Genomic DNA, 14,079 nt, shown 5'->3' on the forward strand with positions numbered 1-14,079 from the left:
CCTTGCCTGCGTGTCTGTGTCCCGTGTCTGTAGGGGCACCAGGATAACGGGCACAGCACTGGACCTGGCCAGACCAACATCAACCGACATGCAAGAAACTATATCCCCAGGACCTCCAACACACCCCAGACACCTGCACCCTCGTCAAGTCTGTACCTTTCCAGCCCCATCTACTGCAACGTGCCATAAGAAGATAAGAATTCCAGCCTGGGGAGGGGGTCCTCCTGCCTGGGAAGAAGAAGAACCGTCTAGACACCCAACATTAGGCAGCCTGGGAGTGGGCACCACCGGACCACATCAGCACAAGAACCAACATAATGATCATCCGAATGAAGAGAAGAAAAGAATCTCCAAAGAGCAGACAGCCAGCCTAACTTAAAGCAACCACCATCACAGAAAGGATATCCAGAGCAATTACCTCCTCGGCAACCCAACCACTACAACAGTCCAGGGGAGAAATGCTGAGAGAGACACCCAAATGGAGGAAAGAAAAAAAAAACAATCTCGAGGAGGAGTCCAGTCCTCCCCAGGATACAAACTCAGCCCAGGCCAAAGAAGGATAAAGACACCGATTCTTAATTCAAAGAACATTAAAAATAAATGTATGAATCCAAAAGAAAAACCTGAAATAGGTTAGCTCTAACTGGATAAGCTCAACCTCGGTGAGGGCAAACTAACCCTACCAACCACATCCATCCTCCCACCCGTCACCCCATCACAGCTCTACTCATCCTCTTCGTAGACAGGTCAGGGAAACAAAAGACGTTCCCCTTCCCCAAACACAAGGATTATAAGACAATAACCAAAAGAGGTAAAACTGCACAAGTCACACTTCCCATAATTTGTTCCATGATTTTGCTGGAACAGGATATGGATAAATCAACGACCATGGTCATCATGTGAACATTTAAAGAAAAGACAGCAATGTAAAGTAATCAGCAGGGAGTAACATCCAGGAATATAGAAGATCCACACAGTAAGTTACAGGATAAAGACACCCTCCATGTCACATGAGAAGGCAAAGGATCAATGAGCACTCAACAGGATCTCTCAAGGATTCCAACAGTCGAAGCGCAGTTCTGTAATTCAATCAGGAACTTATCTCCCATCTCTAGCCATGGACCAGGCTCGTGGGGGTACCCTGCCCGACTCCTATCTCGTGAACCCAGCAGGTTTATCGACACCATGCAGCAGGATTTCGACAATGCAAAGGTGGCCCCTAACCAGGGACAGTGCTCTTTCAAGTGTAAGAACCCTCCCATGCGCCTCCACCACTCTTCAAAAGGTACCTCACAGTCCTTCACAGTGAGCTCTAATGACCTGCACCGCAGAACCAAAATTCTCAATCAAGACAACATCTTCAATGGCGGCCATTATCGGATGCACACAGCACCTCCCAAGCGAGAGCCCGCTCAGCCGAAACAGAGCCACTGCAAGCTGGGAACCACTGCAGCTCACTCCGACGGTCTCTGCTCTTTCCTGCAAAAAAGCAATCGGGATCTTCCGGGGACATAGCACTAGCCAAGCCAGTACGCAATGTGCACTAGAATGAATCATGGGATTAAAACATGAGCAGAGCTGGAGTTCCCAAAAACGCAACCACTCCGCGCTCACATCATGTGACCCCCGCACAATTATTTTTGTTTTTGCTCTGATCTTTTCCTTGCTATGGGCAGCACGGTGGCATAGTGGTTGGCACAGTTGTTTCACAGCTCCAGGGTCCCAAGTTCGATTCCTGGCTTGGGTCACTGTCTCTGTGGAGTCTGCACGTTCTCCCCGTGTGTGCGTGGGTTTCCTCCGGGTGCTCTGGTTTCCTCCCACAGTCCAACGATGTGTGGGTTAAGTGGATTGGCCATGTTAAATTGCCCTTTGTATCCAAAAAGGTTATGTGGGTTACTAAGTTACGGGGATAGGGTAGAGATATGGGCTTGTGTAGGGTGCTCTTTCCAAGGGCCGGTGCAGACTCGAGGGGCTGAATAGCCTCCTTCAGCACTGTAAATTCTATGAAAATGCTCAATAGTTATATAGTAAATCTGTCATATAGTAGGTTAAACATAGAATATTTCATGTAAGTGTCCCTTTAAGAAATGTGGCTTGAGTGATGTCATTGTGTGGGTGGAGCTGGGCTGTGGCTCTGTTTTACTTTTAGTTTACACTGTTGGAAGCTGGATTCAGCCAAAGAAGGTTTCTCTTCTCTCTGCATGTTAAAAGGTATCCAGATCATCGATAATTTGCTGTTTTCTGTAAATTCAAACCTACTGTTGTAGCGAATAGGGTTTGTCTGGTTTATTAGATGTTGTTATCAAACAGTTAAAAGGGAAGTTATTAAGGGTTATATGAGAACTGTACCTGTTTGCTTACTGTGTGTGTTTATAGAAATGTTAACTGAATTCATAGAATAAACTTTGTTTTTGATTAAAAGTGTTTAAGGCCTTTGTTGAATAACACCTGAAAGGTTATGTCCTTATGCTCCTCATAACCAAAATCTATAAACGGTTGTGGGTCAGGTGAACTCCATGATATACTTTGGAGTTTTCTAAACCCTGGCCCATAACAATATGCATAAACCAGCTAAAGTTTTGAGTGTCAGAACAAGCAAACCACCACCACGAGAGAAAGTAGTGGTACTGCCACTAGACTACTATTCCAGAGACCATGGCTAATGTTCTGGGATCCTGGGGTTCAAATCCTGCCACGCAAATGGTGACAATTGAGTGCCATAAAAATCTGGAATTAAAAGTCTAATGATCATGCAACCATTGTCAATTGACTTAAAGGTAATCTTCTCGTTGCCCTTTACGGCAGGAAATCTGCCATCCTACATGTGATTCCAGCTCTATGGTTGACCCTTGAGTACCCTCTGAAATGGCCTGGTATGCTGCTTCAGTTCAAGGGCAATAAACTCTGGCCCAGGCAGCAATGCCCGCATCCCCAAGTAATTAAAAATTATCTATATTTTTTTATATATGCACTATGAGTTGACCCCTGATACCTTCTCCCGAGTGCACTACTACTTTTTTAAATTTTTATTATTTATAAATTTAGAGTACCTAATTATTTTTTCCAATTAAGGGGCAATTTAGAGTGGCCAATCTACCTACCCTGCACATCTTTGGGTTGTGGGGGTGAAACCCACGCAGACACGGGGAGAATGTGCAAACTCCACACGGGACAGTGACCCAGGGCCGGGATTCGAACCCGGGTCCTCAGCGCCGTAGGCAGCAATGCTAACCACTGTGCCACCGTGCTGCCCCAGTGCACGACTATTTAAGAAGTATTTTTAATTGTGTAAATAGAATTTAAAATGTTGTCTACTGTGTATCCATTGCACTGTTCATTTCAAGCAAAGGCTGTCCAATTAATTTGCATTTTTCTACTAAAAAGAGCATAGTGTTTATGCTTATATTGTTTTATTATTCACTATTTTATTGGCTGCAAATTGGCATACTGTTTAAACGTGTTTGTTTCACTTTTACGATATGACATTTTGTTAAATTCTGTTCACATTGTATCTGATTGGGAGACGGTAGTACAGTGGTATTGTCACGGGAGCGGTAATCCAGAGACCCAGGGCAATGCTCTGGGAAACCGGGTTCAAATCCTATCAATAAAAATCAGGAATTAAAAGTTTAATGATCATGAAACCATTGTCAATTATCATTAAAAACCTCACAGGTTCATTAATGTCCATTTAGGGAAGGAAATCAGCATTCCTTACCTGGTCTGGCCTACATGTGACTCCAGATCCACAGCAATGTGGTTGACTTTAAACTAGTGATGGGTCAGTAATATTTATGTTGGTAGTTTTGAGATATTTTTATTATTCCACAACAGTGTTGTTCCATATTTATACACTGTCTTCATCTAATAGCTGCCTGAAACAGACCTCCTTGATCTGTAGAATGTTCCAGATTTGCATGCTCGGTCTTTACAGAATTGAAAGAATTGTGTGTTTTCCATTAATATTGAAATGTCTTCATTATTGTCTTCTTTTTCTTTTGATAGAATTTTTCCGTAAACATGATGTTGCTGTCATGACTGTGCGAGAACTTTTTGAATTCATCACAGACCCTTCAATTATGAAAAATAATCTTGATGCTTACCTTGAGAAAGTAGGACTTTGTACACCTGTATTTTTATAAAATGAAACATTATTTCTTTAATCAGTAAGACCCAGAAACTGTGCTCTTGTCTGTACACATCCTGCCAACTGTTTCTATATTTAAATTCCTATCTATCGATAGAGGATGGAAATTGCCTACATAGGCTTTTCATGCAATTCAGTCTGTGTCTTTACCAATGCCAGTGTTGTACTTCTGGTAATTAGGCAATGGAAATAGCTGCAGAAAGAACAGAAGACGAACGATCCAACCAGGACAAAGTAGATGAAGAGGTGTGTATCTTCGACTCAAGAGAATCTATTGGAATGTTGTTACCTATATTTTGGCTTTCATTTTATGCACATGCTTTTTAATGTTCGTCCAGTGACATTATGGTTCCCTTTTGGCACAACATGGCACTGTTGTGGCACAGCAGTTGATAAGTACCAGACTACCAAAATTCCCAAGGGAAACTTGAATCAACTGCCACAACAATTTGCAATTTGTGTATTAGGAGGAGTTATCTAAAGTCAAGATATGTAACATTCAGGACATGTGATATTAAATATTAAAGTTAAACATTTGTTAAAATAAAATGACACTTAAAATGCAAGAACAACTTTACACAGTTAACAGTACTTCTATCAACAGTTCCTAAAATATTTTGGTTAAACTTGATGGCAACGATCCTCATAGAGTTTTAATCTATAGAAAATATTGACATCTCATGAAATTATATATTTTTTTAAAGCAGCCATGTTGCACACAACAAGATCTCATAAACTGCAAAAGTTGCAAAATACCAGTGGTGTTGTTCATAACACTGGGAAACTCCGTGCTTCTGTTTTACTGTGCATGGGAAGTTGCGTTTGAGATGGTGCCTCAGTTTAACATTTCTGTTTTCTAATAATGCGGCAACGATAAGTGTTCAGAGTCCTGTGGTAAGCCTTGAAACTGCAACTTTCTGGCTGGGAGCTGAAAGTATTATCTTCTGACCAAACTAGAACTGTAATTGATTATTTTGTGTAAAACTTAGGACGGTATTGCACATATAATCAATCAAATAAACATACTTTAAAAAGGCAGTGAATGTAATCCTCACTTCGACACCAAGATAGTGTTAATATTCTAGAATTATTTTGGTTAATTCTTGTCAATTCTGACCAGTGGTTATTATTTTTAAATACATTTATTAACCTTTCTGTAGGTGTTCAAAAATGCCTACATTCCTAGGACGCTGAATGAAGTGGAACATTATGAACGAGATGTTGACATGATGATGAAGCTCAAGAAAGAAAATGTGACCACAGATAGACAGCATGACAATGTAAGTGGCTGGGGAAAAAAGATTGAGTTTTGTGTGAAATATTCTAAAGATTTTCTGCTCATTAAAAGAATGCTCCAGGGAAAGACATTGGCCCTGTCCTTGTTCATTGGTGAAAATATTCCCACTTCTTAAAAATGAATTATCCATGTTCCTACCCTCAAGAAACTGTTCTTCCAACAGAAATTGTTATTTTCATGTTCTTCCAGCTGGACCTCTGAAAGTTTTTGTTCTACTTCTTTAAATTAATTCATGGGATGTAGATGCCGTGGGCTAGGCCAGCATTTATTGCCCATCCCTAATTGCCCTTGAGAAGCGCGATTAGCCGAGAGTCATCGCAATCACCCGGCTTTTTCTGCAGCGGTGACAATCTGACAATTTTGGATATCCACACGTGCCTGGTTACCTGCAGATATCTGGAGGTTGCTGTCGCAGTGCTGGCTGCTAGACTTGGCATTGAAATCGCTGTAATGGCATGAAATTTTGTTACTTAACCATTAGTTCCACACTAAAGACGAGTTTTTTAAAATAGTATATTCAGGAGTAAGGCAATCTTTAACCAGGTAATGAGTGATAAATACTTGCTGAACAACCTGTGACACTGGAAAATCTATTTTAAAACTGGCGACTCATTCCCTCAGAAGAAAATTATGTTGTAGCTTTTTTTAAAAATCTGCTTTTTTCCCCCTCTTTCACCCGTAATCCCATCTATATGTGCCAACCTTTTATTTCACTTCCTGTACAATAGTATAAATATACTGTTTGTTTCCTTTTTATTTCTTGGTTTGCCGCCTGCCTCAGTGAAGATACCCTTGCTTTGCTTGTTCTGCTGATAAATGTCACAAATTCCCAGTATGTATTGAATCAGGTGCTGGATTAATAGAGATAGCTGATGAGAAACCTGCAAAAAGTCTGTGGCCATGTGCACTTGAGGTGAACAACAGCTACTGTTCCTTTGCCACTGAGGGGACAATTAGGTCATTGTGTATCTGTCAGACCCCTGACTTAGGTGAGGATATCATAGGCCCGAAGGTGAGCTAAAGAAATATATATATTTATTGGTGATGGCAAACCACACAATGATACCTTCGTGCAAAGGTGTTTACTTGTACTCCAAATCCCAGTACAAAAATATTATTTACAATATACCGGGGAAAAAATGTTTTGACAGACGAAAATAACAACAACTTAATCAAACACAAAACAAACCCTTCCCCAGTATGGCTTTTCAGCTATGAGCTACTGTGTTGGTTCCAGCTGCCTGAAACAGGCGCGAGTCCAAATACAGTAAATACTTAAAATAACATACACCATTATAATCACTTGCAAATTAACAATCCGGATTTTAGATACAAATCAAATACAGAATAAATCTAAATACAAGTATAATAATTCCATAAGTTAATCAGACACTTTCAAAAACACTCCCGACTATGGATCTCCCCAACATCGGAGATCTGAGCATGTGCAACTTTTGAACAGACACTATACCGAACATGAAAAACAAGGTAAGTAATATAGACAATGTCAAGTAATCTATTTTTTTTTTTTAAAGTACCCAATTCTCTCTTTTTTTCCACTTGAGGGGCAATTTAGTATGGTCAATTCACCTACACTGCACATCTTTGGGTTGCGGCGATGAGACCCACGCAGACACGGGGAGAATGTGCAAACTGCACACAGACGGTAATCCGGGATTGAACCTGGGCCCTCTATGCCGTGAGGCAGCAGTGCTAACCACTGCGCCACCGTGCCACCCCAAGTAATCTAGATTTACTGAGGTTATTAACAGCATGCCAGAAGGCCATTGACTGGGCTCTCTATCAGTCTCTTCAACATTTGATTATAGAGATGAATCAGTAAAGTGAGGGAAATTCAACAAAGAGAATTCTGATTTCACATCCAGTCTCAGAAACAATGGTACAGAAACAATGGTACAGCAACCATCAGTAGGCCATCCGTTATGTGGCACAAGTGTATTAGGAGGGGCCATGGTATTTTGCATGTTCCTATTTAAGGCACCCCTACAGAATCAACCTGAATCGGAGCATCAGTTGAAGAATGAAATTTGACTAACTCTGACCTAACAAAATGCAAAATATCCAGATCCCATTTGAAGCTGCCTTTGTGGCCTTCGAGCTATTCTCTAATGTTCCAAACTAATGATGTATTGTGCAAATATTTCCTTCAGTGCTGATTATTGTAGCATAGTGGTTAGCATTATGGCTTCACAGCGCCAGGGTCCCAAGTTCGATTCCCAGCTTGGGTCACTATCTGTGCGGAGTCTGCACATTCTCCCCGTGTCTGCGTGGGTTTCCTCCGGGTGCTCCGGTTTCCTCCCACAAGTCCCGAAAGACGTGCTATTAGATAATTTTGACATTCTGAATTCTCCCTCTGTGTACTCGAACGGGAGCCAGAATGTGGCGACTAGGGGCTTTTCACAGTAACTTCATTGCAGTACTAATGTAAGCCTACTTGTGACAATAAAGATTATTATATTCATATTTTAATTAATTGATGTTTTAACATAACATCCTTTTTAGAAGGGCCAAGTTCATGTATTCTTTAAGAAGTATCGCGTATTTAATAGATCAAAACCTTTTGTTCAGTAAAAGCTACATAGGCAGAATTGTTCTATCTATCTGTTTATATCCATCCTTAATTATATTGTATGCCATCATAAAAGCATAATATTAACAAATGTTTTACACTGGATTTAAAACCACATAACTGAACTTTTGCTTTTACTTAGATTCTGTACCAGACAGTGACAGGAATGAAGAAAGACTTAACTGGTGTACAACAAGTAAGATTTACAATCATTATGCCAAAGAATTTCAGAAGTAAAGAATCTTGTATCCAGTTTTTTGAGAGACCTTCCGGATCTGGTTCAAATTACAAGCAAGGTTAAGGAAGTTGGACTTATTTTATTTGGAAATGAGAAGATCAAACGGTTATAAAGGAGATTTATAAAATTGATCTGGGCAAAATATTCATTTTGGAGAAGGACTAACTTTCCAGAAATGCCATTAAATAAACAATACAAGTACAATTTTGAACTAATTGAATCAGTTTCTGAAGACACGATACTTGGGCTTGTTCAGCCAATTAGCTTTTCCTGTTAAAAAACTCATCAAAGAAAATGAATAATTATTGTCCATTTGACTGCACTAATAATGAACTTGTCAGTGGGGCCCTTACTGTTAATTTATCATACAGATTCTGATGGCAGATTATTTCTTATTAATCCAAATTAATTTTTACTTATTTATACCAGGTGCCTGCTCTTCTTGAGAATTCCGAAGAAAAGTCTAATTCTGAAAATGATACCTCCGACTCGGAGCTTGGTTCTGAAGAAGAAGGGCAAAGCATCTCCCCTAAAGAAGATGAGCAGGCAGACAAAACTAACAAAAAGGTTAGCTTTCATTTGATAGTAGATTCCTTTGGCAGTCATACACAGAAGAAGGGTGGGGGGGGGGGGGGGGGGGGGGAGCTTTGTAGGTTTATTGGTGTCCTCGCATTTAAAATCAGCCAGTGATTTAACTGATGAATTATGCTGTGTTTGATTATTTTGGTAAATGCAGCAAATTAGGTTTTAGTGCTGTTGTGTACTTTCAATGTAATTGTTCAAAGTAAAGTTACGCGAACTAATATTTAGGAATCCTGAACAATTTATAGCTTGGTTATTCATTATTTATCACTAATACTAGTCGATAACCACGGGGAGTAAAGATGAAATCCAAACTTCAATTCTACAGTTAGAGGCAGGGTATAACTTAGCCAGGGCTGAGCTAGAACTGCAGTGATAGAGACTAGATAGTATTAGAGGGAGATTTACAGACAACACAAAAAGTGACTTTGAACATAAAGAAAAAAGGTGGCTTTGTGCTATCCGGCCAAAGAGTTTCAAGGTAAGTGGAATGCCTGGGGCTTGCGTTTGTTGATATTGCTAAGAATGACTGGATGGTGTGAGAGATTTCACCATTGACTGGTTGGGGTGGGCTCGATGGACCTGATTCTTTTCCTTTTTGGGGCCAATCACGTTCTAGGACCAAGGAAGTAAGTTTTGAAGCCAGGCCCCCAGTCAAAAATAACAGTGGTTTCCTTGGTTACGAGGAACACTGGACGTAGTGGATATTAGCTTTTCTAACTAGTGCAATCTTTTTTGACAGTAAAGTTGTATTCCTGAAAATATAAGATGAAATTATCATTTCATTATTTGCGCTGTTCAATGAGCTATTGTGGTAAACTGACGAAGTTGCCTGGAAATGAATACACAGGGAAAAAAAAGTAAAAATAGTGTTGTTTCATCTATGTTTATGACCCACATCTGAACAATGTTATTTCTGTTTCTAGGATAAGAAAAGAATAGTTAAAGAAGCCCAGCGAGAAAAACGAAAAAACAAAGTACCTAAGCATGTCAAAAAAAGAAAAGAGAAGGTTGCAAAAATGAAGAAAGGGAAAGCATAGAAATTTGAATAGTGCTTTGTATTAGAGCAGCTGGTGACTTCAGAATTGGTTGGCAACCATTCACAAGATTATTAAATAAGGAAGACCATATGGTGCATCTTAAGCAGAATTTCTGTTCCTGGACCCAGATTATGTGACAAATTCTTGTGGCGTGACCCAGATGGAGATTTTGGAGAAGGGGCAAATCAAGTGGCCATCTTGGGGGGACCCCATTCAATTACAGACAGCAGGTGGGCTCCCAAAACTGGAGGGCCAATAGGAGCCATCCAACTCTTGAAGATCGGTAGCACCACCATCAGAGGTGGATGCTTCTGGTGTAGGTTGGCATTTTTCAACTGCATTCCGAACCTTGTCTGAATCACATCGTAAACACAAATGTTTGTGCAGCAATTTGGGAGCATGCATCCCATTTCTATGGAGACCAATAACTCAACCAGTACCATATAATCCATAACAGTATGAAATTTCCTGAGGGGCTTCGGCTTCAGCCTGGATGCGATCAGGAAACTCCCAGAAAGTTGTGTCCTCGAGCAGTATAATTGGATAGTCACTGCTGGCAGGCGGATGGCCTTGAACCCAACCCCCCAAATCTTAGTCAGCATCCCGCTGCCGAGCAATCTCGAGGGGCCGTGGTGGCAGACTGCCAGGTAGGGCGGCATTGGATCATTGCCTGCTGCCTGCCCTCCGATTTCATCTCCGCAAAAATTCAGCCTCTTGTCTCATCCATAGAACCATTGAAAAATTATAGAACAGAAAGAGGCCTTTCAGCCCATTGGGTCTGCACCACCTATTGAGAACAACCCTACAACTCCCAAGTTGCTGTGCCTAATTATATCTTGAACAGTTCCTCTGTTTCCTCATCCACTACTCTATCTGGAAGTCAGTATTATGCATGTGCAAATAGAAGGAATGTGAATTCCAGGAAAATATTTATGAAGGCACCTGCTGTCAGAATTTAGCACATATTTTACGATCGACATTTCTGAATCGCGCTAAGTGGATCGTAAACAAATTGGGGCAGGATTCTCCGTTGCCCGATGCTGAAATCAGGAACTGTGTTCGGGCGGAGAATGGCTCCCGACGCCGAAATTGGGGAAGGCGGCAGTCTGGCGCTGGGTCACGGTGCTCTGCCCCTTCCAAATCGGCCTCATCAGGACACGCACCGCGCGCAGTCGCATCCCTGTTGGAATGTCCTTGGCTGGCCCACCCACAATGCTCCACCTCCGAGGAGCCAAGTTCCTGACGGCGCGGGCCACGTGTGGTCTCCGTGGTCGGGAGCCTTGCGTGCCGGCTGCGGGGAAAGAGAGAGGACATGCGACAGTGTCCAGCACCGTCATATTCGGCCGAGATCCGTATTGCTGGGTGGGGGGCTTCTGCCAGGACTGGGGGGAGTGGTGGAGGGTGGACAGGAGGTGGGCTGCAGGATCGGGGTCGGTGGGTACACGGTCCAGCACACCTGGCGCCATCATTTCTGGCACGACCGGTGCATGTGTGGGCATATGCAAAGCTGCAGTCTGTCAGCCTTGTGCGTGTGCAGCACGGACCTGCCAATTCTCCAACCGTGTTCCTCTGGTGTTTCACGCAGCGCCGGTGCTGGCCCCTCACTAGTAGCAGAATCGGTGAGGGTTGCGCGCCGATTTTCCCATCATGAAATACCACGGATCCTCCGTTGGCGTGGCACTTAGTGTCGGGAACGGAGAATCCAGCCCAAGGTGTCCAATGAATATATTTTCTCCAAAATTTTAATTTCCTTTATTTTTAATGTATGTGCATTGGAAAAATGTTCAATCAAAAAAGCATTCAAATAAATGGAATAAAGATTACAGGAAACACAGTTTGAGTATTGTTACAGAATGGCGAGTTGGGTTCACATTGAGCCCAAACTGAGAGGGTGGCTGATTTTGATCCCAAATCCGAATAATGAGTTCACACTCCGCTTTTGAAGAATGCTGGTCAATAGCACTGAATTTTCTAAAATGCGGCACAAATTGACAATTACATTCAGAGAGCCTGAAGGATACATTGTTGGAAAATTAAAAATTTTCAAGTTGAGATTAAAACATGTTATTCGGGCGACGTAGGGGGGAATTCTTAACTCTGCCTTTGACTATTGTATTGTCCTCAGCATGTCTTTGTGCTTTCATGATGTTTCCAAAGTAAAATACGTGTCTTTCCAAATCACTAACATCACCTTGGTGAGTTTTTAAAACATATAGACAACTTGTAGCTCCAAATCGTTTTGAATAATCAGCTCTCATTATTAATATTTATTATTACGTCTACAGTTCTTTTCGCCCTTCATTGAAGATGTCTTGTGGTGTCATTACCATTGTTGGGTCTGCTCCCTCAGCAAATTGTTAATCTTCTGAGCAAGATTTCCAGCCACAGTAACTAGGGGGAAATGTTCAACACGGCTTAGCAAATCTTATGCTTTTGTACATACATAGAAACAAGTGACTTATTTTTGAATTTTAAAATACATTCTGCAGTTTTTTATCAAGTATAAGTTAATCGACCGTATGCTGCATTTTCTTGTGCAAAACATAAGAGTTTTAATTCTTTTTTTATATGCATTTCTAATTGAGCTTTTTATTTGTACACACTGGTAAACCCAATGCTTGTACAAAATAAAACTTAATACCATGGCATCTGTGCCTCTTTTATTTGAATATGAGATCGCTTGTAAACTGTATTGTCTCAGCTTTATAGCAAACAAAACAATGTGCAGGTGAGGTTCAACACTAATTAACTCTCCAGATTGAGATAGTATTCACATTTGTTTTGTTTTCAAAGTTCAGAACATCCTCTTAACATTTCATTTGAATTAGTTTGAGGACGCACCCCAACCCCAATTTTTTTCAAAAATCTTTGCAAATTTGCCTGTGAAGACAGTGTAACTATGGTGACTATACCATGTGGGCGAATGTCGACTAGAATTGAGGTACAAACTTCCAATTACCAATTTTGTAGGATGTGTCAACCATAACAATACACAGTTGGCTACTGCAAGCCATAGAAATGCCACAATGAATTGAGATGAGCTCTCTGGGACATCATTATTGGTTTTCACTAGTGCACTGACAACACCCAGCTCAATTTTACCACCATCTCTCTCAACTCTACTGTTGCTAAATTGTCAGACTGTTTGTCCGACGTCCAGTACTAGATTCGTGGAAATTACCTCCAACTTCATTCGCCCGCTGCCAACTCCATCCCTGGCAACTGCTTCTGTTCAAAACTTTTTTGACTGAAATGAGCTTTGAACCACATGATTGAGCCATCACCAAGGTCACCTATTTCTATCACCCAACTTTGCCCCAACATCAGCCCACAAAGCTTCATGATACCTGCCCTCTGCTAATTCTGACCTCTTGAACATCTGCAATTTTAATCGCTCCAAACATGGTGGCTGTGCCTTCAGTTATCGAGGCCCTGAGCTCTGGAATTCCACTTGACGCCTGCCTGGCTCTCGACCTCAATTACCTCCTTTCAGACATTTGGTCATCAGACCCAATATCCTTGTGTTTCTAAATGTATTTTTTAAAAAAATTTTTATAAAGCTGAATTTTTAGAAATAGCGTATCAACCTTTCCATTTGATTTGACCATAATTTTTTTTAATTCTCACCTTGCCATTCCCCTCTAACCCCTCCGCCTCAGTAAAGGTAAGGTGAAGTCGCCATAGTCCCAGATGATCAAAGGCTGCTTTCCCCTTTGAGGGGGAGAGCTGACTGGTGGTGATTTAACCTGAGGGTCACCACACTTCAGGCGAGGGGCAAGGTTGAGAGGGTGGGACCTTCATGAATAACCTCAGCTGGTACAGGAATTGAACTTGCGCTGCTGGCCTTGTTCTGCACCACGAACCAGCTGTCCCATAACCTGAACCACCAAGGCAGTATTTCTACTGGATCTGATTTTTTTTTTTTAAAAACCAGCTGGTTCCAGATCTGGAACAAATTACTTTATAATCTCTTCATAAATGTCTTATCCTTACACTAGGAATTGGTAAGAAAGTGGCTCTAAATTAGAGGATGTAATTGTGAAAACTGGTTGTGGATTGCTTGAATAGTCAAGGCCACAGTGTGGCAGTGTTGGTTTAAACATCTCCACATAGTGCTTTAAAACGGAAATATTGATGCCAATTGAATTTGTGTAGTAATTTTAACATGGATACATGTCACTTCTC

At 41.3% G+C, this 14,079-nt stretch overlaps 1 protein-coding gene across 1 annotated transcript in view; it reads left to right on the top strand.

The window, feature by feature from the left end:
* Positions 1 to 12,542, top strand: part of riok1 (RIO kinase 1 (yeast)) — a 35,286-nt gene extending 22,744 nt beyond the window's left edge. Inside the window, exons 12-17 of the mRNA XM_038810211.1 lie at positions 4,006 to 4,112; positions 4,328 to 4,393; positions 5,308 to 5,427; positions 8,177 to 8,230; positions 8,702 to 8,839; positions 9,781 to 12,542. Of these exons, the coding sequence (XP_038666139.1) occupies positions 4,006 to 4,112; positions 4,328 to 4,393; positions 5,308 to 5,427; positions 8,177 to 8,230; positions 8,702 to 8,839; positions 9,781 to 9,894 (599 nt within the window). The 3' untranslated portion in view covers positions 9,895 to 12,542. The remainder of the gene's footprint in view (positions 1 to 4,005; positions 4,113 to 4,327; positions 4,394 to 5,307; positions 5,428 to 8,176; positions 8,231 to 8,701; positions 8,840 to 9,780) is intronic.
* The last annotated feature ends 1,537 nt before the right edge of the window (positions 12,543 to 14,079 follow it).

This window comes from Scyliorhinus canicula, chromosome 10 (assembly GCF_902713615.1).
Source record: "Scyliorhinus canicula chromosome 10, sScyCan1.1, whole genome shotgun sequence".
Lineage (NCBI taxonomy): Eukaryota > Metazoa > Chordata > Chondrichthyes > Carcharhiniformes > Scyliorhinidae > Scyliorhinus > Scyliorhinus canicula.